Source organism: Carassius gibelio, chromosome B9 (genome assembly GCF_023724105.1).
Source record: "Carassius gibelio isolate Cgi1373 ecotype wild population from Czech Republic chromosome B9, carGib1.2-hapl.c, whole genome shotgun sequence".
In the NCBI taxonomy this organism is placed as follows: domain Eukaryota; kingdom Metazoa; phylum Chordata; class Actinopteri; order Cypriniformes; family Cyprinidae; genus Carassius; species Carassius gibelio.
In genome coordinates, this window is record NC_068404.1 from 26,357,426 (window position 1) to 26,382,970 (window position 25,545).

The 25,545-nt window shown below is 34.8% G+C and overlaps 1 protein-coding gene across 6 annotated transcripts in view; it reads right to left on the reverse strand.

Moving 5' to 3' along the window:
- LOC127964594 (tensin-1) overlaps positions 1–24,372 on the reverse strand; it is a 282,126-nt gene extending 257,754 nt beyond the window's left edge. For 3 of the 6 annotated variants that reach the window (XM_052564840.1, XM_052564839.1, XM_052564837.1), the window contains exon 1: positions 23,897–24,372. In XM_052564840.1, the coding sequence (XP_052420800.1) occupies positions 23,897–24,001 (105 nt within the window). In that variant the 5' untranslated portion in view covers positions 24,002–24,372. The remainder of the gene's footprint in view (positions 1–23,896) is intronic. The other 3 variants (XM_052564844.1, XM_052564841.1, XM_052564846.1) reach the window with 2 other exon arrangements.
- Positions 24,373–25,545: the final 1,173 nt, after the last annotated feature.

Here is a 25,545-nt window from a genome sequence, read left to right on the forward strand (position 1 = left end):
CTCTGAACTGTTTGGAAATTTATTTCCAGTGGAGCCAGGCACTCCTGCACCCTATAATGTTTGTCATATTAAATGTCTCCATATCAAAAGGTGAAAGATACTTATTTATATTTTACTTATATTTAATTTTTGTTTACTCAGGTATTTCACAAAAAATGTGAAGCCAGAGTTAAGAAAGAAAAAGACAAGTTATTTTTGTCGTTATAATTAAGTTAAGTGAATCTATTGTTCCTTAGCATTGCTGGTAAAATGACATACACCCTGCAACCACAGCAAACCAAACCGAACCGGACCGAACCGTGGCTCCAAAATCATAAACCGAACCGAACCGTGCCATTGGTGTATCGTTACACCCCTAATGAATCATCTCAGGAATAATCAAGCCTATTTCTAATACTCACAAAGAACTGCTTTTGTTGATGCATTTGAAATTTTGATTAGAAATTAAAAAACCACCTTCATTTCAACAATTCTTCATTAAGGCTCTGTGTCATTATCAATACTAAATGTAATTGCAAAAATTATGACAGCTTGTAAATTCAGTGTTGTTATTGTTACCTACAAATAAAATTATAAAAACATTTTCAGGAGTTAAAATTTAGCTAAAATAAAAATTATAAACAGATGAAAAATGTAAATGTAAATTAGAAATCAGAAATTTCTAAAACGGAGCTAAAACTAATTGAAGCTAAATGGAAATAAACAAACAAACAAAGCACATACAAGTACTAAAAAAATGTATATTATATTATATATATATTATATTATATAACATAAAAGCTCATGCAAATATGAATAAATACTAAAGTAGTAAATGAATAATGGTAAATTGATACGGTTTAAAGTTTTTTTTACATTTCCAATCTTTCATTGTTTAGGTAATAATAGCCACCATTCACCATTAAGAAAAAAATACATTTAATAAATTATGTAAAACTAAAATACTAGAAGTAAATAACAACATCCACTCAGTAGTGTTATGGTTTAAATTCCCTGTCGCCCTTTTCCCCTTATTTTATTAAATATATTAAATCACAAGAGCTCATAAAAACCTACTGTACATTAGGACAGACCCAAAATTGAAATTCAAAAAATCTCATAAGAAAAAGGATGAGAGAAAGACGTCTCTCATCGGATGTTTTGACTGTCTGTGGCAGCACAAAAAAAGCTGGAATGAAGCTCAGTTTATTTTGTTTCATTGCTGGAGAACTGGAGAAGTCTGTAGACATCAGATAAACTCCACCGTACATCTGATGATGAACAAAAACTCTATGGAAAACACGCCATGGTTCTCTCAGACCAGTCAAAATGCAGAAGAAAGCATGCACGTGACATTTGCTAACTGAAATTAGCAAAGCAGATCTCCTGCATTCAACTTTATTATCATTGCTACTCGGAAACTTCATAAACTGTTCGAATGATCCACTATTGAGCTTTTTTTGGTTGGTCTTAGGCTTTCATAACAGACCAACCACAGTTGAGGTAAAGGTCATCTCCAAACAGATAATAATGTTGACTTGACAAAGTACACCGTGTGCATTATCGGTCTCTATTATTCTTATATTTATTCATATTGAGCCAATGTAATAGATTTACTTTTACTGCAAAATGAGACTAACTAACTTTTGACTTGAGGTGAGCATTAGACTCATATATTCTGTTAAGCTCTTTTATCACTCACAGACATGTTGGATCAAAGACACACAGGTGTAAAACACACCTGAATAGGTGCTATAAAACAACACAAATAATCTGGTTGGCTGGCTGGCATCAACAGCCGTGCACATGTCTGCATCCAAACAAATGCTTTTACCGCAGATCATATCTTTAGCATCTCCAGATGGCCTGGGTTAGTTAGAAAAAGGAAGGCATGGACTCACAATGGGCATAAGTACAGACCGCAATTATACATTAAGCATTTCTTGACTTTCTTTTTAACTTAACATTTTACTACTGAAAGTAAGAAATTACTATACAAAAATTGTGTCTTTAAAAATGGTCGATTTGTCATTTTCAGATGGACTGAGACATTTTTTTGACAGTCTCTTGTGTTCTGATGCATCAGACATCAGTCGAGTGAATACTGCACACAACATTTACTCTGAGGCAGCTCCAATATTTTATATATATAAATATATAGTTTTAAAAATTATGTGCTATCCTAAATAAGGAAAATAAATACTATTATTTTCTCATTTAAATATTCTACTTTAAAACATTTTGTATAAATTTTAATGAAATATTTTAAAATGTTTAAACCATATTTAATATCTGTTATTATTTTATAATAATTTTAATATACAATATAAAAAAATTGAACGCTAACGTTGAATGAACTAATTAATCTCAAAATATGTCTATATTTTTTTTTTTATCAAATATGTTCTAGTTTTAACATATTTATAAATGAAAAACATATATAAAAGAATGTAATGTTTGTCATTATGTATTTATTTTAATATTAAATAATAAGTATAATATGACAGCCAGAAATCAATCCCAATCCAAAAGGTCCATCTGATGCTTATGTACAATTACAAAATAAAGTGTAAAGCGGGAGGAGGCATTTATCTGTAGAGCCACAATCACACAAACCTGCAGTGAATACAGTGCAAAAAAGTGATCTATGATCTTGTGCCATGCATTTATCAGCCTTCTCTGTGTTCCTGAAAGCACATTATTACACAGACCTTTAGAGATTTGCTTTGAGTCACACCTGACCATTGAACAATGCATTGCTTTGTGCATGTGAATGTGAGATATCCTCACAAGCTTCCAGACGCTGCAGATCACGTTACATACAGAGTAACATGTTCGGACTATAAAGAGACATCAGAATGACAACACAACACGTGTGTTTTAATTACAGAGGTGTGAGACACTTGTGCTTTCCTTCTGCACTGCATGAAACTTGATTCAGTCTGAGTGATCCCAGTACAGTCATCCCAGAGCAGTCCATTCAACTAGGACTAACCTTTCAAAATAACTGCAAGGAAAGTCTTTCCATAGGTTTATATCAGTCTAATATATATATATATATATGTGTGTGTGTGTGTGTGTGTGTGGTGTAAAATTAGGAACCAAATATAATTAACAAAAATATATACATAAATACAAATGTATCTAAATAATGTACATAAAACTTAAATCTAAAAATGTATTTTAAGTGTTATTCATCTAGAAAGTTTTGTACTTAAGGTTTGCGAAAGTTTAAATCATATCATTACTTTTTAACCAGTAGTATTAAATAATTGCATTATTATCATGAACAAATATATATATATATATATATATATATATATATATATACACACACATTTTATATAAAAACATACTGTACACAAATTCATACAAATTAGTATAAATATATAAAAACCTATTTTATAAATATAAACTTAAACTGCAACATACTTTTGGTGTTTCTAATCTAAACCTACTTTAGGTGTGTGAAATTTCTGTGAAATTTAATATTTAAAATATTAAAAATAATAATAATAATAATAATAATAACAAAAATATTACACTATTAACATTATAAAAACTATAAATATAAAATATAAAGATATAAAATAAATAACAATATACATAAATACAAATTAATAGAAATTTAAAAAATACATATTGTAAATGTATATATGAAATGTATTTCAATGCAGTTCTGTAAAAAGTCAAAATTGAGAATGTTTGGATAAGATTCTATCACTTATTCTTGGTATTTCTCCACTAGGATCCGGAATCCCACTGTACATACTTTCCTCTTTTCCGGAATGTGGAAGTCTGCAAGCCTATCCTTTAAAAGCAGTTCGTGCAAGTCATCTAAAATTATCTGCCTTGGCTTGTTACAACATTTGGCATGGAGAGAAAAAAGTGGGGCTTTCTTCCTGTGCGCATTCAGAGTAAATGCAGCATGTCAGACCAAGGGATATATTACAATCCATGAGGAAAACAGCCCTGTCCCAGAGTTAAGAACACAGGAGACCAACCTGGATGGCCATGCTTCTCTAATTACCTCATAACTCAGCAGTCATCTCCTCTAGAAAAACAAAAAGGTTCTATAACTGGGCAATCGCTAATGTCAACATTATGGCATATCGGTCCAAATGAGAGCATCGCGCCCTGTCTGTCTCCTCACAGGCCTTTGAGAAGCCACAAAAGCAGAAGAGCAGGACTTCCTAGGAGTTCCTGGTTGCCAAGTGTGACTGACAGCTCTTTGCCAAGTATTAGAAAGCCGACAAGAAAATCCCTCCAGCAGGAAAGTGTCAACAAAAATTCAGCATAAAAGCCACATTCATCAACAGACAAAAAGACAGAACCAGACGGAAGCGACGGCGTAGAATCCACATTTTGTCCATCCCATGCAACCATGCTTTGGCCAAAAGAGGTGTTTAAGTCAGAAAAGCCTTGTTATGCCCCACAAAGAGAGCACGCAAGCGGAACTCTGGGAAAAAATACAGTTGCCCTTAACCCTTAATCTATCATGTGGACTGTCATTTCATCCTCAAAGCGATGCTCGCGCTGCATTAAAGTAGCTTTAAGTGACTGTATTAAAGTCTTTTGTACTCCATTATCTTCTGTTGACAGAGTCATTGTGAAGCGCTTTCTGCATCAGTGGGTCTGTAATGTCCTGAAAGCCAGACTCTGAAAGAAATATCTGACCATCCCATTCATGGGACTTCTGCTGCATGTAGTACCCCGCAAATAGGGACAGGACACTTTGAGGGTTTTCACACTTTAACACATTAATTTAATTCAACTATTTATTTTAAAAAAAATGGAAACAAAATAAAATTAAATTAAGTAAAATTCAAATAATAATAATAATTTAATCAAGAACAAAATAACCCAACAAAGCCAACAACAGAAAATCTAAGTTTTAAAAAAATTTAATAAAATTAATCTTTTGAAGTTCAAAGCAGGGCTCAGAAGAACTTTTTCAAAGCTAACTGGCATTATAAAATAAAGAGTGCTTATGGCTTATAGACAGTGATCAACTGACCTATAATTTGCTTCTGCTGAAGTCAAGCATGACTAATGGGAAATTGGAAAAACGATATCCTGGAATTGCTCTCATTCACGCAGGTCTTCAATGAAGGAATGAAGTAAGCGTACAGTCCTTTGTGTCGCCATTCCTTTCACTTACAGCAGCTCAAACATCAATCTCATGTGTAACACTAGCACATGTATTTGTCATTCTGTGATATAAAAGTCAACTAAACCTTAGAGGATCTTAGAGTAATTTAATGAAACACTATCAGATGCCCTTTATATCTGCTTTTTAATTTGCAACAGGCACAGCGAAACAAGTTAAACACACTCAGGATCTGAACTTCCCTTTAAGAAATGCATGTTAAGAGAATCTGGTTTAGTTGGAATCTGTTCAGCCCTTTTTTCCCCAAAGTTGGCTTTTCTCACTACAGTAACAGAGAGATATTTCTTTGGGATTCTCACAAGTGTGTGACTTCTGTTGAAATGACCGGGCCACCAGTATACTGTAGCACTGACCTTCAGACAACTAGTCCTAAAGGAAGTGTTCCAATTCCACTTAAAGTCCCTTGTTCTAACAGGACATCAAAAATACAACACAAAAACAATACTATTCTGCATAATGGATTATAAACAGCCCTGATTGTGTCCCATTTACAGGTAAGATTACGAAAGTAAACAACAGACAATCAGCTAATGCAGTTTACCGCAGGCTAGGTTAATGGGATACTCCACCCCAAAATGAAAATTCTGTCAATCAATCACTTACCCCCATGTCATTCCAAACCCAAAATAGTTTTGTTTGCCTTCGGAACACAATAAAAGATATTTTGGAAGAAAACTGGGCTTGTGACTGTCCCATTGATTGCAAAGTTAATTACACTGTCAAGGTAATTAACAAGGTTATTTTGTTTCTATCATAACATAAAAAATAAATGTATATACTTTAAATATGTAAAAATCTAAGAAATAATTCTACAGAAAAGTACAATTATACTAAAAAAGTAATAAAGTCAACCTTTCTAAATGCAGGCTAAGGCAACTACTGGTCGACAAAAATAGATTTTTTAATGATGCTCGAACCAATATTTTTAATGCAATTTTATGATGCTAATTAAAAAATGTCAAATATCTCCTGATATATCAGCCTTGACAATACATCGGTTAACCGCTGAAGGCAACCTACACTTAAAAAAAAACTGATAAACTGTCAAAATAAAACATTATTATTTAGCATTATTATTATTTAACATTATTAACATTAACATTTAGCAGCCAAACAAAAAAAAAATATTGGCTGATGCTGCTAATTGTTAAATATCGCCCGATATATCGGTTTGACAATACATGTATATCGGTTGACCATTAAAGGTTGTTTTCTTCTTTTTTTTAAGTTGCTGTAAAAGCCTAAGGCAGCTCAGTATGCTTCCTGTTCACAGAAAAGTTTTAATGAAAAAAGAGAGCCAGTTTGACCCTAAAACCTTAATCTTAACTTTAAATAAATATGAATGTGGAAGGACAGATAACCTCTGGTAAGCTGGTACACACAGACAAAGATGGGCTGTCCATGTATGTGCTGTGAGAGGTCTGCCAGGGGTCAGGTATAGTTCCTGAAGCACTGATACTTTCATTAAAGTATGGAGGGAGCGGCGCAGAGGTCAGTGGCACTCAGAGGCTCTGCACAGAGAACATACTGTTTTCTGCTGGCCAGCAGGACACTGGAATGTTGGGAGGGATTGTGGGTAACTTTCACTGTGCCACATACCTTATCAGATAATTACAGAGTGGAGGCGGGAAGGGAAACCCTGCCGGCGGTCTGTCACAACACAAACGAGACCGCACTGTGTCCAACAGACCTGCGCTGTTGTCCCAACACACATGCAGAGGAAGTGACACTTTGCTCAATGCACTGATTCAGAGACTATGGACTTTGTTCAAGACAGCATACTAACATATGACTCTTTCTATTTCTGTTTGTACAGCACAATGACACAGAAAACATAAATTTAATGCAACGTCACCAAAAATGTTTACTAAAATTAAAACAAAAATGGAAATTATGACAATTAACTCAAAGTCAATATATTTCAAACTATAATAGTATCTCAATGAAACAAATGTGAATGTATTGACTCATAAATAAATTACTCTAATGAGCTGGTTCTTTTACTGATTCGTTCAAATAAACTGGATGGGGCCGTTCACTAAATCATTAATTGAGTTAGATCAGTTAAAACGGTTACTGAAACAATGTTTGACCAACTAAACTTCGTCATAACGAATGTTCTAACAACTGTCATAACATATAGTGTATTTTTTATAGTATTTTTTTTATTGCTAATGTATTGTTTGCTTTAATAAAGCAAACAATCCATTAGCAATATTAAAAAAATACTTTTAATACCAATATTTAACAATTTAACATGGGTTTTCATGGCAATGAATGCATGAATGAATGAATGTGTGATTGAATTAATGAATGAATGCATGCATGAATGCCAGAATGCATTCATGAATGCATAAATGAATGAATGAATGAATAAATAAATTAATTAATTAATTAATTGACTGTATAAAACATTCCATGGACCAACAGTTTGAAGTCCCCTGATTTAATGTCTTTGAATTATTATCTTCATTTGCCACTTGAATATAATGCAACGAGGACATGTGATAACTATTAAGCAAAGAAACATTGCAAAAACCTACTTTTTCCACATACTATTATAGACACTACACATAGGTCAGCTTGAAGTTACCAGTACATTGTGAACATAGCCTGTGCCTAGCAAAACACCTTATTTTATTTGTCTTCATAACCCTGAGAAAGTTCATGTAGGCATTTCATTATGAATAAAAGCAGAATAAAGTTTGGAGAGGAACACAATAATACCATGCCTAATCCTGATTTAATCTAGAAAATACATGAACTGATTTAAACCCAGTAGGCTTCAATTGTTCAAATGATGGAATAAATTTCACAGTGTGTTGGCTTGCGTCCTATCTGCTCTCTCCTTTTCGCAACAGGCCAAGAAAACACTGTGACAATGGAAAGTTTGTGAACGGACAAGCGAATAATATTTTACATGGACTTCATTCAAAAAGATACAGGATCAGAATCAAATCTTGCTTTCAGAAAGGCAGTGCATAATATGTGCTTCTCATTAGTAACTGACACTTAAACAAACAAATAACACCGAAACTGAGCCAAAACACACCTGACACTGAACACACGGTTCTGTTCTGCTTTAATCTTCAACAAATGTTTTCTCATTATTCATAATACAGTTTGGCACATAACTCAAGTGTATCGTATGATATTGTACACCTCAGGTCATTATTTTACATGAGTGTATCTGGAAGAGAGCCAACATATTACAATAAACATGAAAGACACATACAGGTCAGTGACATGATGCTGGATCTATTAATATTTCCAAAAACACATAATAAAATGCAAATCATATTAACAAAGTATAGCTCGTGCGCGATGAAATGTAAATCAATTTCTAACTTTTATATAACGCATTTTTTTTTCTAGATTTCTTTGTTAGTGGGGTATCAAATAAAACAATTCCCCCCCTGTGTGTGTGTGTGTATATATATATATATATATATATATATATATATATATATATATATATATATATATATATATATATATATATATAGTTGAAGACAAAATTATTAGCCCCCTATAAAATATTTCATTATTTTTAAAATAATTCCCAAGTGCTGTTTAATCAGAAAATAAATCATAAGCAATAAGAAAAGTCTACAGTCCAAAAAGATTAGCCATCTAATGTTAATAGTCAGTGGTGTATCCCTTTAGCTTAGTAACAGCTTTTCGTTGTTTGTTGTAGTTCTCAGCACGTTTCAGGCATGTCTCCTGAGGAGTTGCAGCCCATTCCCTCAAAACAAATCTCTCAAGCTCCTCCAGATTTGTTGGTCCTCTTGATGGACTCTGGTCTTCGCAGATTTTCTATTGGATTGAAGTCTGGGCTTTGTGCAGCCAGTCAAGGGCGTTCACTTTGCTCATTTGGAGATAGTTCTACACCAGAAATGAGTTATGCTTTGAGTTGCTATCATGCTGGAAGACAAAACGTCAACCCAAACCATCTTTTGTTGCAGATTGCCTGAAGTTGTCTTTCAAAATCTTCTTGCAGTCTTCCATTTTCATTATTCCTTTGACCCCGATGAGATTCCCAGTCCCAAGCGCACTGAAACATCCCCACAGCATTATACTCCCACCTCCATGTTTCACTCTGGGGACGCTGTTCTTTTGGGTTGAGGACCTGTCCCTTCTTTCTCCAAACATAGGCAACATTTCTATGGCCAAAGAGCTTTGCTTTTGACTCATCATTCCCCAGGTTGACCTTCAAGCTTCAGTCTAGCTTGGAAGTGTCTCTTCTGCAGAAGAGGAGATTTTCTTGGTCAGCAGCCTCACAGTCCATTTCTGTGCGGGCGTCTAGTCTCCGTCCTCATTGAGATATCAATTCAAGGCTTGACTAAATCATTCACTAGTGTCCTGGCAGTTGTTCTAGGCTCTTTAGAAACTCCCTCAATAGTTTTCTTTACAAAGTTATTGAAATCTTTCACTTCCTGCCTCTTCAGACTTCTTGATAATACTTCTCATGGCTGTTCTTGACACTCGGAAATGCTTTAATAAACGTGTATATGCTTCTTATTTGTGAGCATTAACAAGTCTTTTTCTCAAGTCTAAACGATTTTCTTTCCTTTGCCATGATGACATATTATTTTATTAGTTGTTTTGAAAGATATTAATCCTCAGTTTAGAGTGTAACCTAAAGGCTTAGAGGATTAATAGGTAAACTAGGCAAGTTAGGTTAGTTAGGCAAGTCATTGAACAACAGTGGTTTGTTCCACAGCCAATCAAACAGATTATTTCTTAAGAAGGCTAATAATATTGACCTCAGCATTTATACATATATATATATATATATATAATTATTTTATTCCAGGCAAAGTGAAATAAATAAGGCTTTCTCCAAATGAAAAATATTATAAGAAATATTGTGTCAAAATTCCCTTGCTCTTTTAAACATCACATGGGATTTATCTGAAAAAGAATTTAAATTCCATAGGGGGGCACATGTGTGTGTGATTTTAACTATTATTTGGTCATTTTCAAAAAAAAAAAAAACTGATGACAACTGATAACATAACAGTTAATAAAAACAACAACAATAATAATAATACCTTTTACCCTCAAAAACATTTAAATATTAAATGTCCACCAATAGACATTATTAGTCAAAAATCAAAACATGAAACTAACATGTACATAAACATAACACTCTGTCTGACACACTGATTCTAATCTTCTTAAATGACTGTTAGTGCACTTGTATTTCAGTGCATTACTTTGTTTTTCTTGAGGTTTATATTTGCTCTGTAAACCCTGCATGTATTGGACAAAATGATTGTCCATGTCAATACCCCACAAGCCTTTCTTTTTCACCCTCATGGTAAGCCTGGCATTGTGCTGCACTTCTATTTCCTCTCAGCGTTAACAAGCGTGGCATGCTAGTCCACAAAGACAACTCAAACCCAGGTGTTACACAACATGCATTCTCCCAAACGCTGAAGGGAGGCCTTTTTTGTCTCTCACTTCCTCCACAAAATCTACCACCCCGAAGCTGTAAAAACAAGTCAATCCAACAAGTTGTAGCACTTTAGGCAAATACAAAAGCTTCAAGCTTCACCCATGATAAAAACATGAATGATGTCAAAGGTAATAAAAATAGGGCAAATAAGCATGTACAATTAAATACTCAATAATGATATGACCCTGCAATCAAATCTTGGGTAAAAACCAAGGTAGAAAATATATCAACCAAACTTTTTTTTTTTACATAATAAAAATATTTAAAAATGTAAGTTAAAATGTAACATTAAATAATTAGTGTACACTACCTTATATACATATTTAACATTTACTAGATATCAGACATACATTAAATGGCATAAGACAAAACTTTTTGATATTCAGAATTAAAAAAAATGCATATTTGTATCTATTATCTATACATAAATACAAACACATGCATGTATATATTTAAGATAAAATATGTTTAAAAAATTAATATAGAATATAAAATATAAAATTATGAATATATAAATGTATAAAAAATTATATATATATATATATATATATATATATATATATATATATGTGTGTGTGTGTGTGTGTGTGTGTGTGTGTGTGTGTATTTAAATATACATAATAAATATACACAATACACATACACATATAAATATAAAGAAAAAATATTTTGGATGCGATTAATCGCGACTTATTAATTTTGAAATAAAATATTTATATCGTGTGGTGTATTTTGCCGGTTCTCCCAAGGATCAAACTCAGTCAGGGATTTTTCTCTCAGAAGAAAAGACTTTATTTTAAGCAAAACAAAGTCGAGAGCTCGTTGCAAGGAGTTCTGTCGAAATGCCAGGTTGCATGTCATTATATACCCTTTACAGGGCGTTTCCAAATAGTCAATCTTTTCCTTAGGCTTGCAATTTTGATCCCTCCCTAGGGAGACGCTATGGTAAAGAGAAGAGACCCATTGCATGTTTTTCCAGATGTTTCCTGAGACTTGCTATGGTAAAGAAAAGTGGTGGTCAGGATGTTGTTTGCAGACATAGGCACATTCCTTTCACACAAAGGCTATATGATTCTAATGGAATAAAACACGTATGTATATATATGACTAGATTCATCTTGATCATACTTGATTGAGCAAAATCCCACCAATAAAAATCTTCCACATATTCTCCCCTTTGAGACTTAATAAGTCTCACATTTGATTATTCTTATCCAGAGTGCTACTCCATAATCCAGTCATATTATTTACACTACCTAGTGACTAAATAAGTCACATTGTATTATCACCAGTGACTAGATTATGAAATTCCACTCTGAGGGATTACTGGACCAAACATCTCTCTCCTTTTTTAACATGGAGTGAGTAAAAGATCCAGTATCCCTAACCCCTCTTTAATAGTAGACATTGTTAAAAACATGAATGTGCAATTGGTTCAGCATTTGCCTGGTTATCACAGTTTTGTATAAAAGGCGTAAATTACATACAGATACAAATACAAATCACATCACACATTGAATATCACAAGATTATAAGAGTTGATCTTCAGCTTAGATACCTTATGTATAAATTTCCCATTATTTTGATATTTTTGAATTTAATTTGCTTAACTGTGGCTTTGACTAGTAACCTCAATATAGGAAGTATACAGTAAAATAGTAAATATCCTGTCATTAATGCCATTCCTAAAAACTTTCCCTATTTAATTATAATCTATGCTCCCCATGCTCCTAACTGTAAATCAAACCAGTCTTACATTTTATTATCTTTTCCAACATTTTCTTTATCTACCATTCTTAGCCTTTTCAATTTGATCAGTTCTTCATTAAATGCTCCCTTCTATAAATACAGCATTTTCCCCAAACATAACACATACTTTTCCTTCTTCAATTCACAAATCTTGAGCTTTTCTATTTTGCTCCTTTCATTCTATTTGTTGCATCCAATTGCTCTATTTTCCCTTCAAATCTTCCTACATCCATATTTCCCTTCTCATAACCTTCGAATTCTTCATCTACCATTACTTAAAATTCTCTTTCCATTTTTTCTTTTCTATTTGTTGGCTCATATCTGCTCCCAAGTATTTTGATCTCAGTAGCAGTCCCATCATTCTCTCATCTTCACCAGGGAGACTCTTTGCGAGTCGTAGCAATGGTCTTTCCCTCGTTGGCAAGGGTGGGTCGTTACTAGCACGCCCTTCATCCCTCACTTCATGCTGTGTGGAGTTGTTGAAGCTGGTTGGGGTATTTTAAGGTTAGAGATGTGAACTCAGGTGTCACTCTGTAACCGTTTTGCTGATTAATGCAAGGCTCTCTTGAGATCATTTCTGCACCCTCACTGGTTCTCTTTGATGGAGCGAAGCATTCCTTGGTCTTACTGGAACTGCTGTCACCTGTAAATGGAAAACTTAAGAATTTTTTGTTAGTGTTATCAAGCATGCTAATTTGTTCATCTTGCTAGTCGTTCTTCTTGGTGTGACCTGTGGAAATGTAATGTGGGTTGAGGGCTGTCTTGGCCCCTTTTTGAGTTTTCACAATTCCTGTGCTGTCTTTACTATTTTTTAATTCCTTTCAATTTTATTCTCAACAATTTGCTTATTTAGTTATCTTTTTATTTTGTAAACTGAGTTCCACTATATCACTGGATAATTTATCTAGGCCTATGTTGCTCAGTAGCATATAGGTCTTTTGCCCTGGAAAACACTCAACCCACTGTATTTATTTTAACAGTCAGAAAGACAATATTTCATCCTTTTGACACAATCAGCTCCATCATGATATGCTGAAAAGAATGTTAAATGTGGGGTGGACAGAGCAAGCTTGCTTTGCTCTGCCTTCCCATGTTATACGCTGCGCATGTGTGGCACTGTTTTTATTTCTGCCACAACAAGGACCTAGGTACTGACCAGGAAACTTAACCAAATTCATCCATGGTCATTATTTTACTAGGCATAAGTTTGCCCTGTGGGCCCACATTCATATTTGTATACAGCTGTTTGGGCAAATTGACTGAATTGCCTCAGTGTCTCGTCAGACACTCTCTTTCATGCCATACAACACCATCATTCATACTTTTTCACTCATTCATACTTTTTCACACACTTTCACTCCCCCCCTTTTTTTTTTTTTTTTTTTTTTTTTTTTTAATTGCCAAAAAATTTTGTTTTCTTTCTTTCCTTCCTTTTTCAAAATCTCATAGATGAATTTGTTTAGAATATTAGGCCTAGGCATTGGGCATTTGAGAGAGCCAATTATCATTTCTTCAAATGTCATGTGTTTGTCTAATTTAAAGTTTAGTCAAATACCTTTTTTGTTATTGCTCATGAGCAACTCTGAGAAGAGGATTGGAGATCTCTGTAAATCTTGGATCCATGGCCATTAACATTTCCATCTGGTTATCCCCAGTGATGACAGTATATGTGATTACATGATTTTGGATCTCTGGAATAATCTTTTATTCAATATTATTTTATTCAGTTTTACCTTAGAAAATTACCTTTAAACAAAATGGAGTGACCAATATTTCTATTTTCTCAACCATATATATTTTTCCTATTGTTCATCAAGATACCCTTTTTTATTTATTTATTTATTCTCTTCTTTCCCAATGCGCTCAGCATTGTTGTCAAGTATTTAGTTGTGCATTTTCCCCTAGTTGTTTAATGAAACTGTCTTACTATGCCAAATCCAGCTCCATGTTTATCTGATTGGTGAGTTAAGTACTCACTTCTGTCTGTCAAAGTTATTATTTTTTCTTTAAGACATGAGGCTGGACTGGTACCTATTGAAAAGCAGATTGAGAAAGTTAGTTAAAACACAGAATTTAAGGAAGTGCTGTGAGACCAGTGAATAATCAAGATTAAAACATAATAAATAAAATAATTAAATAAAATAATTAACATTTGAAGCAGTCTCTATAGTGTTCATTGAATATGCAGGACCTGTGCACAGAAGGCATGGAAGTCCTTCTGGTGACATCATCAGCCTGGGCTGTTGTACCGGGTCGTCAGTCTGTGATGGCACTCAAAGACCTGATGTTGTGGCGTACGGTCTCCGTTGTTTTTCTGCTTCTTCTCAGTCTGGATTCTGGTTGCTTTCTGCCAGAGTTTTGCATTTCATAATGTTCTTTTCAACCTCAGGAAAAGTCTCAAGTGAAAGATTCACCTTTTCCTGCTTTGATTCAGTCTTCTCCTTGCTGAAGTGTGTTCTTCTCTTTCAAGAGGGGAGGGGAACATCCATCAGCCCCTCCCTCTTCTTCTCTCTGCAGCTGTGTTTGCTGCTTTGCCATTCCTCAACAGACTCCATTTCATTGCTTTTCTTTGTCAAGGCACTGTTCCAGAAGTCATCTGAAAGTTTAACACTCAGAGACTGCATTAATCAAATGTACCTATGTAACTTCTGACCAAATTGTTTCTGAGCAATCAGCTCTTTTTCTAATTTTCACTTTTCAACCTCTTCTTTCAGTGGTCCCTTAATAAAAACTAAATCATCTGGTTGAAAACAGCAGTTCTCTTATTCTTTGTTAGTTAAGCAAGTTCTTCATTGCAGGAAAATAGCAAGCATTTTTCTTCTTTGCAAAATGCAGAAATCAGCTACCTTTATTATCTAAGTATACTGCAATAAAATAAAATAAACCTTCCTTTTATTACAGCATGACATGCATATGGTAAAATAAGGACTTCAATCATCATTTTTCTTCTAAATTTGCATACATGATTCAGAATAATCTAGTATTTGTGAATTAATGTTTCCTAACCAACATATTATTGTAAATAAAATAATTAAATTTAATTCTTTAAGTAACTAGTTCCCTTCCTATTGTAAAATGCCTATAGCTTTTAAATCAAAATGTCTATTAACTTGGTCACCCAATCTTGCTTTCATTCCACATTGCACAAGTTATTTCTTTTATTTTTTACATTTACACAAGCCCAATCTCTGAAACTCTGTAATGGATTAACTTTCATACTGTGTCCCAGGGATAACAAGATACAAATTCTAGATGTTTTCACGTATTAAAAAAAGTTTTAAGCACGTGCATCTTTTAAATTAATCTATTCAGACAAGTTATTAAATAATAAATGCATATCTTATTTTAATTAATTTATTATTATTTCTATATTCCACCATATCTGCCATTTCTATATTAGTCCATTTCTTGGAACATTTGTATTTATTTTTCTCTAAAACAACCTTCATACAGTTGACTTTATTGTTTTAGGGCTCCTGCATTCCTTTCTCAACACCAGCCACCCCCGTCTCTGTAACCTAATCACTCCCGAGGGATGGTCCAGGAGGGGAGAGCACCTCTTGCTCCACCCATGTAATACAACTTTAATGTGGAAACTTCCTCTCTTGCTCTCACTCCCACTGCACTGAGCTCACCAAATTTTCTCCCCTTTCACACAGACATCCTAAATGCAAAAATCTATTATAGATCTTGGTTCAAACTTTATTGATGCTAATTTCCTAAACCCATTCACACTTGCTACACTCTTTATTGAGCCAGAGTGCTTATTCTTGCATACTTTTTCCCTTTATCTAAGGGATAATCACACATTAATTGTCCTTTTATTATCAAGGCTCATCATACATTCATCCCTCTCAAGTGGATACTAGTTGTGTCCAACTCCACCCAGCCACCCTGAAGTGACGGTCCAAGAATGGTGCGCAACTTTTACCCACCCAACACAGAATTTATTTGTTCACACATTCATTCAGTCCGGACACAGATACATTCACACAACAAAACACAGCTCTTCCTAGAGCTCGCTCTACCTAGAGCGTCCTTAAGGGCCCATCTATTCAGTCCTTCGAGAATTTCACTTATACATTCTCAAAGCGGTATCCATGGGACTTTTCCTCGCGATTCCTTAACTAATCTGCTTATCCGTTTATCACTGTCCTATCTGGCACAGCTATCCGATAAACACAGACCACAGCATGCCATGTCTTTCTGCCTACACCATATTTGTCTTAAATCGAGGTTGCCTTTCAAGGCCTTCCCATTAATAACCCAAATATGTGCATGCAGTTATTTCTTCTGGAGTAAAACCCCTTTTTCAATTTAGATATCATATTATTTTTCTAAATTTGGAAGAGCAGATTTTAAGTGTCCTTACCACTCAGAGCTGACCAGTCAACAACACACACTAATTATATAAGCAAAAATGCTTACCTTATTCAATGGTGGCCACCACTGTGTGTGTGTTGCTCATCAGTCAGCTCAAAAGCAGTCGTCCACTCTGCTCCTTTCCAGTCCCTTCGTGGTCGCCAAATCTGTGGTGTATTTTGCCGGTTCTCCCAAGGATCAAACTCAGTCAGGGATTTTTCTCTCAGAAGAAAAGACTTTATTTTAAGCAAAACAAAGTCGAGAGCTCGTTGCAAGGAGTTCTGTCGAAATGCCAGGTTGCATGTCATTATATACCCTTTACAGGGCGTTTCCAAATAGTCAATCTTTTCCTTAGGCTTGCAATTTTGATCCCTCCCTAGGGAGACGCTATGGTAAAGAGAAGAGACCCATTGCATGTTTTTCCAGATGTTTCCTGAGACTTGCTATGGTAAAGAAAAGTGGTGGTCAGGATGTTGTTTGCAGACATAGGCACATTCCTTTCACACAAAGGCTATATGATTCTAATGGAATAAAACACGTATGTATATATATGACTAGATTCATCTTGATCATACTTGATTGAGCAAAATCCCACCAATAAAAATCTTCCACAATCGCACAGAAAATCTACACTCCAAAAAAAAAAAGCACAGAAAATGGATAATGTCATGGCAGAAAATTACCAGTACATTTTCTGTTAAATTTACAGACATTTCCTTTAATATTCCCAGAACACTTAAAAATAAATTGCATAATTCAAAATCCACACTAAACACCTGTAAAAATCAATACAAAAAATACTTCAATACATGGTACATTGGGCTGTATTTTTACTGAATTTCATTTTTAACTGAACAACTCTCTATCCTTCTCACAAACACACCATCATCATTAACTGGTTTTGATTAGTATAAGATCAGGACTATGACCCAAAACTTCTGAAGGAGGCCCAGAACGCCATCAGATACTAAGATCAATCTCAGAGGCAACTAATCATCCGTTACACTAAGAGCCTGCCCACTTTCACCCACGACAACAAATCTTTAATAATCCCCTAGATTTGTCTCAGCTGGCAAGAACCACACAGCGAGGCAAGGCTCTGACAGGTAGCGCTTTGATCAGCTAAATCTACGTGTAGCTAGAGGCTAAAGGTCTAAAAATAAGAAAAGGCATTCATCTCTAGGAACAAACATGACCTTGACCACAAAAGTTAGAGACGGGAGCCAGGAAAAAGAGGAGCGAGGCATGACTGGAGATGACTTTTTAACCGGCACATGTTCCTACACCTGACTGGTCATGTTTTTCACTCGGGATCCTTTTGTGTCCCGCACAATCACTCTGCGATAGCACAAAAGCCTGGGCAGCCGTGTGTGGAATGGCTGAATGGCGTTGTTGGGGAGCGAAGCTCGGCCCTTTAGAAGTTTCATGCCGCAGTCAGACAGGAATACTGTGAGATAAGACCAAAACATTGAGCTGAATCTCTGACAGAAGGGAATGTGTTTGAGCTGGGCACTGACAGAGCATCCAGAATATCACAGTCGGACGGGAATAGGGTATAAAAACAGAAAAAAACTTGCCAACAGTCATCTGAAAACATTTTTACAGTTTCCAGTTTCAAAGTGAGGCATAATGAAAGGAATAAAAATGAAATCATGTCATCCCAAACCTGATGAATCCTTACCTGCAATCTTTTTCATACAGAGACAGACCAAAAACCTAACACAATGCCATTGTAGGATTTTTAAGGACACTTCACCCAAAAATGAAAATTCTGTAATTCACTTATTCTCATTTGTTGTTCCAAACCTGAATCTTTTGAAGAATCTCCGTAACCAAACAGTTGCTGGTCGCCGTTGACTTATAATTTTTCCATTCTATTGAAGTCAATGGCTACCAGCAACTGTTTGGTTACCAACATTCTCCAAAACATCCTCTTTTGTGTTTGACAGAAGAAAGAAACTCATACAGGTCTGAAACAGTATGAAAGTGAGTAAAATGATGACAAAATTGTCATTTCTGGACATGCCATCCCTTTAAGAAGACTCAGAATAAAGTATTATAGGCTTCTTTTTAATAATACTTTGAGAAAAAAATGTTTTCCACTGAAATTAAAACAAATTCTATTTAAATATTAAATATAATTAATTCCATTTAATTTAATTGCTGTTTAAAATTAATTGATCAAATTTACTAGTAATTTCTAACATAAACCTGTTTTTAAAATAATAATAAAATAAAATAAAAATCAGTGTACATTTTACTTAAAATTATGAAAAACTGTTTTGATATTGATGTAATCACAGTATAATTTTGTTTGGAAAAAATGGATGCATTGGACAAATTCCTGTTTCTTTTTATGCTTTTTCCACTTGCTGTTTTTAATGCTGCTACAACAGAATAAAGAACAAAATAGTGTGTATCCAGTGTGTAACTGATGATGTGTGCATTTAATCTTGTGTTGGTACAGATAAATAAATAAAAAAGTATGCATGTTTGAAATGACATGAGGATGAGATTTTTTTTTTTTTTTTTAACTTCTTTGAAGCAACTGCAATCTATGTTTTAAACAATCCAACTGAGTTCCTGAATAAATGAGTCTCTAAAACTTGAAAAGAGCTCACATTTTAGCACTTGTGGTTCCTTAGCCCTGAATTCAATTGAAGACTGAAAGAGTTTGGGAGTTGGAATTACCGTTTGACTTTAGCTTTTTACTTCTATCGACTGAATTTAGGCTTCAAACATCCTAAATGCTGAAGATCATCAGAATCTCCAATATTTTCAGCGATAATCCAAAAGCCAAAAAAGAAAAACACCCTACCAAGCTCATGAACATCCAGGTTGGCCTACAAAAATCTCTACAGCAGACAGTGTCGGAAACTTTCCTGAAAACTCACATTTCTGCAATTCCGTTCAATGCCTCTTGGACACAGAAAAGCAAAAAACATGCACTGCGGGCGTAATCTCTTGCAGATAGGAAACACATTAAGACATCAAAGATGTTTAGATGCACAAACTGGCATAAAATATTTCCCGGAAGAGTGGCATTCCTTGGCATTTCTTTCCTGCTAATGCAAGTAGACAGACAGTATGTTGATTAGTCAAGAGTAAGCATCTTTCCATAACCCCAAAACGGCCCCAGGATTTATAAATCTCAAATCAAATCACGACCACAACACATAAAAACCTACATTTTTGCCCTGACAAGTTTGAAAGAGGCAGTTTTGGGTGTCCATTAAGGGAGCAGTGCTCTATTACGCCGTCTAAAGTAGGTTAAGTGCCCATGCTGTGCTCTTACAAGTGCTCTGAGTCTGATAAACAAGCACTCACAGTTTCTCCCTATAGATCTACCTGGCGCAGGTAACTGTAGTCTGTCACTCCCCTGCAAATCCCTGGAATTTCTGCCTCCCTTCTCCTGACGGCCTTCCCCACCCCGCTCTAATCCCACCACACACCTGTCTGTGAGATTTATGCCCACTGGAGGGATGAAAAGAAGCTTAAGAGTGTGCTTGGAAGATTTGGGCACCGCTGGATAGTTAGGAACAGATGAGAGACCGCAGAGTGCTGTGCTTTACATCAACCAGTCAAACAAATCTCAATTTCTTGCAGTCTGAATTGTCCTTCATTTCAGCTAATAATAATTCTACAAACACTGTGATGTTATCTGCCTTTAGGTTGGGCAGAAATGGATACAATGAGAATGGGTTTCATTTCTTTTTTGATTTTTCACTTACTGGCACTTATCTTGTGCTTCCACAACACACTTGATGAGAAATTGTTTCCCATAATTCTGTATGGCAAGAGCATATTGCCCAGTAAACATATATTTCCAGCAAGCATGATTCTTCATCAACAGTACAACAATTAATTTGTACAATCTCATTCATGTGATCTGCTTAATTTGTGTATGATACCAATACTCCAAATTCATACAAATTGCTTGTAAGATAGTTGTTTTCTGGGTTAAAAAAATGCAACAACAAGAAAAAAGAAACCTTCAATGCAACCATCATTGACAATTAAACCTTAATTATGACCAATATCAGTGTGTTCCACCTTGATGTAACCATATGTATGTTAAGTTTAAAGAAAATCCTGTTTTTCCCAATGCAAAATGCACTTACCATTTAGATACAAGCATTTTGACACAACATGATATGAGGTTTATGGTTGAAGTAATAATGCTTTGAAGCTCAGTATTCAGATATTTACTATTACTAATATTTGTGTGTGCATAGTTTTTTTGTCTTATTTAGCATATGCTCTTGCAGTCCATTACATATTTAAGGCAGATATTTATTGTCTGTATGTTTTTTTCTCATGCAACTCATTGCACATTGTTCAGAGATTTAACGTAAATGTTTCTACAATGGATTGATTTCTCCCCAGGGAAGTTCGATCGTATCTTATCCCAATGTTAATGGACAGAAACAATTATGACATGCTCATGGATAATTAAATGTTTGGAATATTATTTCAGGCTTTATAGGCATTTAAACCTGCAGTAGCATAGATGTCTAGTCTCACTAAAAAAGAAATTGATCTTAAATGAATGCACATTCCTCTCATGAACTGAACACCACAGGTTCATCTTCACATCAAAGCAATGCAACATCAATATTAATGGAATAGTTCATTCAAAAATACATTAAAATTCTATTATTACTTACTCACCCTTGTGCCAGTAAGTAAACACCATAAAAGCCGTACAAAAAAAGCCATGTCTGTTTCAACAGAAAAAAAAACATCTGCATAATGTCTAGAAAAGAACATTCTGCAAAAGGATGAACATGTTTCTAATGTAAAAGAGCACTATAAAGTTCTGTATACTATGTGAGTTTTGAAACATATATTTACATATACAAATGTGTATAGTTCTACACTAAATATGAACACATTTAAACAAAAATATAACATTTCATATTAAAAATGAACAAGCAAGCCCAGCTCAGATTTAAAACGTAATGCAAAAGCAAAGCATCCAAAAAATGAGGGTGGGCCAGATTTGTGGAACCCCATGTGAGTGTGTTACCAAAATGAAAGATGTCTATCAGCATACAGGCACAACATTCCTCCATGAACGCTGGTCCCCTGACTGAGAGCAAAGCAACAATGTGGGGCTTGTTGCTCCAGCACTTCTGCCCCAAGTAACGCCCCGACTGACCTTCCAAATCTGACCCCACCACCCAGAGCAGACCACCCCAACAGAAGAGTCCCATGTAAGACGTCTTTGAGGGGTGCACACAGGGAACTTTTCCCTGAAATACAGCATGCAATTCAACAAAGCTGACTGTGTTTGCATGTACAAGGATATTCCATTATTAATCCGAATCTGGCCTCTTATGATTGTCAACACATGGACCAATAGTTTTTCAGCATGCAAACATACTTTGCATATAAATGTGGTGAGTTTGTGTAAACAAGTAGCCAGCATAAATATGAATCACCAGTGTCAGAAATGAATTTTTATAATATAAATATATATATATATATATATATATATATATATATATATATATATATATATATATATATATATATATATATATATAATACATTTTAATTAAGGACACATATTTATATGTATTTATAAAAATTAATAATGTCATTAAGTCAAATAATCAAGTTACGCAATTAAATTCTAAACAATATTGGCTATTTTATTAATAATTTTTTTATAAAATAAGCATGAAAAATACAAGTAGCTCTGTAAGTAAATCTGTATTGCAGCAAAAATGTATTATAAAAATGAGGTATGTATGTATTTTTATTTTAATTATTTTTTGTTGCACCCAATGTTAAAATATTTAATTGTATTTATTTGTATTTTTATCATTTTTGGTGGCATTTTCCCTCAAGTTTTGGTTAATGTCTGACCCTGAAAACATCAATACTTCCAGACGATTTCTAAAGATCATCTCAGAAATATCAGGTCATTTTGATGTTTGTTAGCTACACAAAAATTAGATGTGTCCAGATTGGTAATGCATGTAACAATTAACAACAAAAAGGAAATTATGTTATAAATATAAAATAATATACATATTACCAATCAGAATTTGGCTGTGGAGCACTTCAACATACTTTACAAAATCATCTGAACCATTTCAGTATTTGAAATAATAATATCATAAAACCAAAAGCCCTTGTTTAACAAAAGATATAATTTATAAATAGACAAGAACGCACACATATCCAATCTGGATTCTATCCGTAATTAAACTGTGCAATGATGCAACTCATTCATTGATCCAAATGTGAACAGAACAGTATTGTCTACGCTTAGTCTTGGATTTGCCCTGATTTCGCACTGTCTGGTCATGTAGGAGACTGCATGTGTTTATTTACCCTGTGAGGTCTGAACAGAAGATTCTGGGTTTGTTTTTCATACATAACTGTATAGGTGGGGCTGTTGATACAATCTAACATCTGTCAACACTTTAAACACAGGACCAACCAAAAGTTTAGACACACTGTCAGTCTTTTGATCTTTAAAGGCGTATGCTTAAATACTTTAAATGAGTTTTAAATTGCGCCTTTCCAAAATGTAAGATGGATAACTTTGACCAGATATTGAAGGAAAAGCAGCAACTAAAGCCAGCATGGTGGTCACCAGTGTCAGTATAATATAAGGGTATAATGTCATCAATTTATAAGAAATAAAGAAAGTTAATTAAATAACATTGGGGGTTATTCAAACAAAACAAAAAAAATCAAATGAGTTGATTTAAGTAAAACTGCATACAAAATACATTTTGTTTGTTTAAGCTCCAGCTTTTAAAATATCTGGGACTTTTTTTATTACTTTTGGTGACATTTCCCCCCAAGTTCTGCTTAATATCTGACCTTGAAAACCCCAATAACTAAAAAATAAAAATCGCAGGTGTAAGCTTATGAGGTTAGCTAGGCTTTGCCAAGACAGTTTTGATTTGTTTGGTCACTATATAAAAGTAGGTGTGTCCAAATGTTTGAGTTGTAGTGCTTGTATCATTTACCGAAAAATAAAATAATGAATGTAAACATTAGTCGGCTAACATCTGCGCCAGTGATTCATTTTACTGAGAAAAGGAGGGGAAAGGTAACGTCAAAATACTTATATAGCTTCACTGTCAAGTTCACAGCACAACTTCAAGAACCTTCGATAAAGATATTCCTGCATGAACCCATGTGCGTCCTACCTTAGATAAGAGCCTCTTCTCCTCTTTCTTTTTCTCCACATGCTGATCCAAAGGCATCTGCAGAAACTCGTCTTCACAGCAGATGAAGCTCACGGTGCATCCCATCCAGACAGGTTCAGGTGAGCGTCATTAAAACCCATTCAACGCGAGCGAGCGTTCTCAGGGTAATTCCTCCTGAAGGTCAGCGCGGCAGGTATGAGCTGCGATCAAACACTCGCGCGCATTTCAGCCCAAAAGAGATCCAAACGGGCGTTATTCCATTAGCGTCGGCGTCTCCGCGCGCGATGTTCGCTTTGACCACAGAACTCTCATCCAGAATGACGCACTGAAGCAGAGGGAAGGACTGGAACGTGAAGCGAAAGTTCGAAAACTGGGATGTGTAACTCAACTGTCGCGCGCACACACTCTCAGAGCTGCAGGAAACGTTCAATGTAAAAACAGGCCCCTTCTCTTTAATGTGCGACGCCTTGCATTGCGCTAACCAAATTAATGCGCAGCGCAGGTACAAGAAGGGTTTTCAAGTCATGTGGGTTTTACACCGGAATCACATCTCCTGTCTACCTGTTTAGTTATAGATTCCAGTGGCTTCCAGCACTGACAAAAACATTTACACACAAAGTTCAATAATAACAACGAGAATGAAAAGGCAAAAAAGTTCTGAATGATTTGTTTTGTTTTAAAATATTAATTTAAAAGTCAAATTAAGCATTATCTGTTGGTCGATCTGTCTGTCTATCTATCTATCTGTCTGTCTCTCTGTCTGCCTGTCTGTCTTTCTATCGTCCGTCCTTCTATCTATCTATCTATCTATCTATCTATCTATCTATCTATCTATCTATCTATCTATCTATCTATCTTGTCTGTCTGTCTGTCTGTCTATTCATCTTTCTGTATGTCTGTCTATCCTTCAAGTAATAGCATTGACATTTCAGGCTTTTCCAACTATTTTTAGCTTTCAGGTAAGGCTTTGTCAAGGCACATGGCAGCTTGTTTTTATGGACTTTTCTTTTCTAGTTGTAAATGTGTTGTAAGCGGTGAGATCAAAGCAATGTAATCAAGATGTTTCGTCAGATTCAGTACACGTAGTTACTGATCCATTGGTTTCCCAACCCTGTTTTAATTTACTACACTAAAATGAAAGGTTCAGAGGCTAAAATATCTTGGCTAGGAATCTTCAGTGTGCATTCCAACTTAATGTGCCATTTGTGATGGGGTTATGCATGTCCTTCACACCCTGTGGGGCCAGCCAGAATATTTCCAACAAATGGTCAACAGCTATTAATAAAACTACATTAGATTTTTATAAAAGGCATCTTATTTCAGCATGCATGTAGTTTTAGTTGTTCCTACATTTTTTTTCATACACTTATAATACATTTCAGTGTGAAAGTTAGTCATGCAAGCAACATTGCAATTTTACATTGCAACAACAGATGTCAATAGAGAGCTCAGAATACATGACATATTTCAACATAAAATCATATAGACAACCTATTTTACTTCTGTATTCCTAGGTATTTCCAAGGTAAACTTGATTTGATTGATTTAGAATTGGTTGCATTGCACTAAAGTATAGGGATTACCAAAATAAAGTCAGGTTGGGTGTGAGGGATTGAAAAAAAGAAAAGAGAAAGAAAGCCAATTTGTAG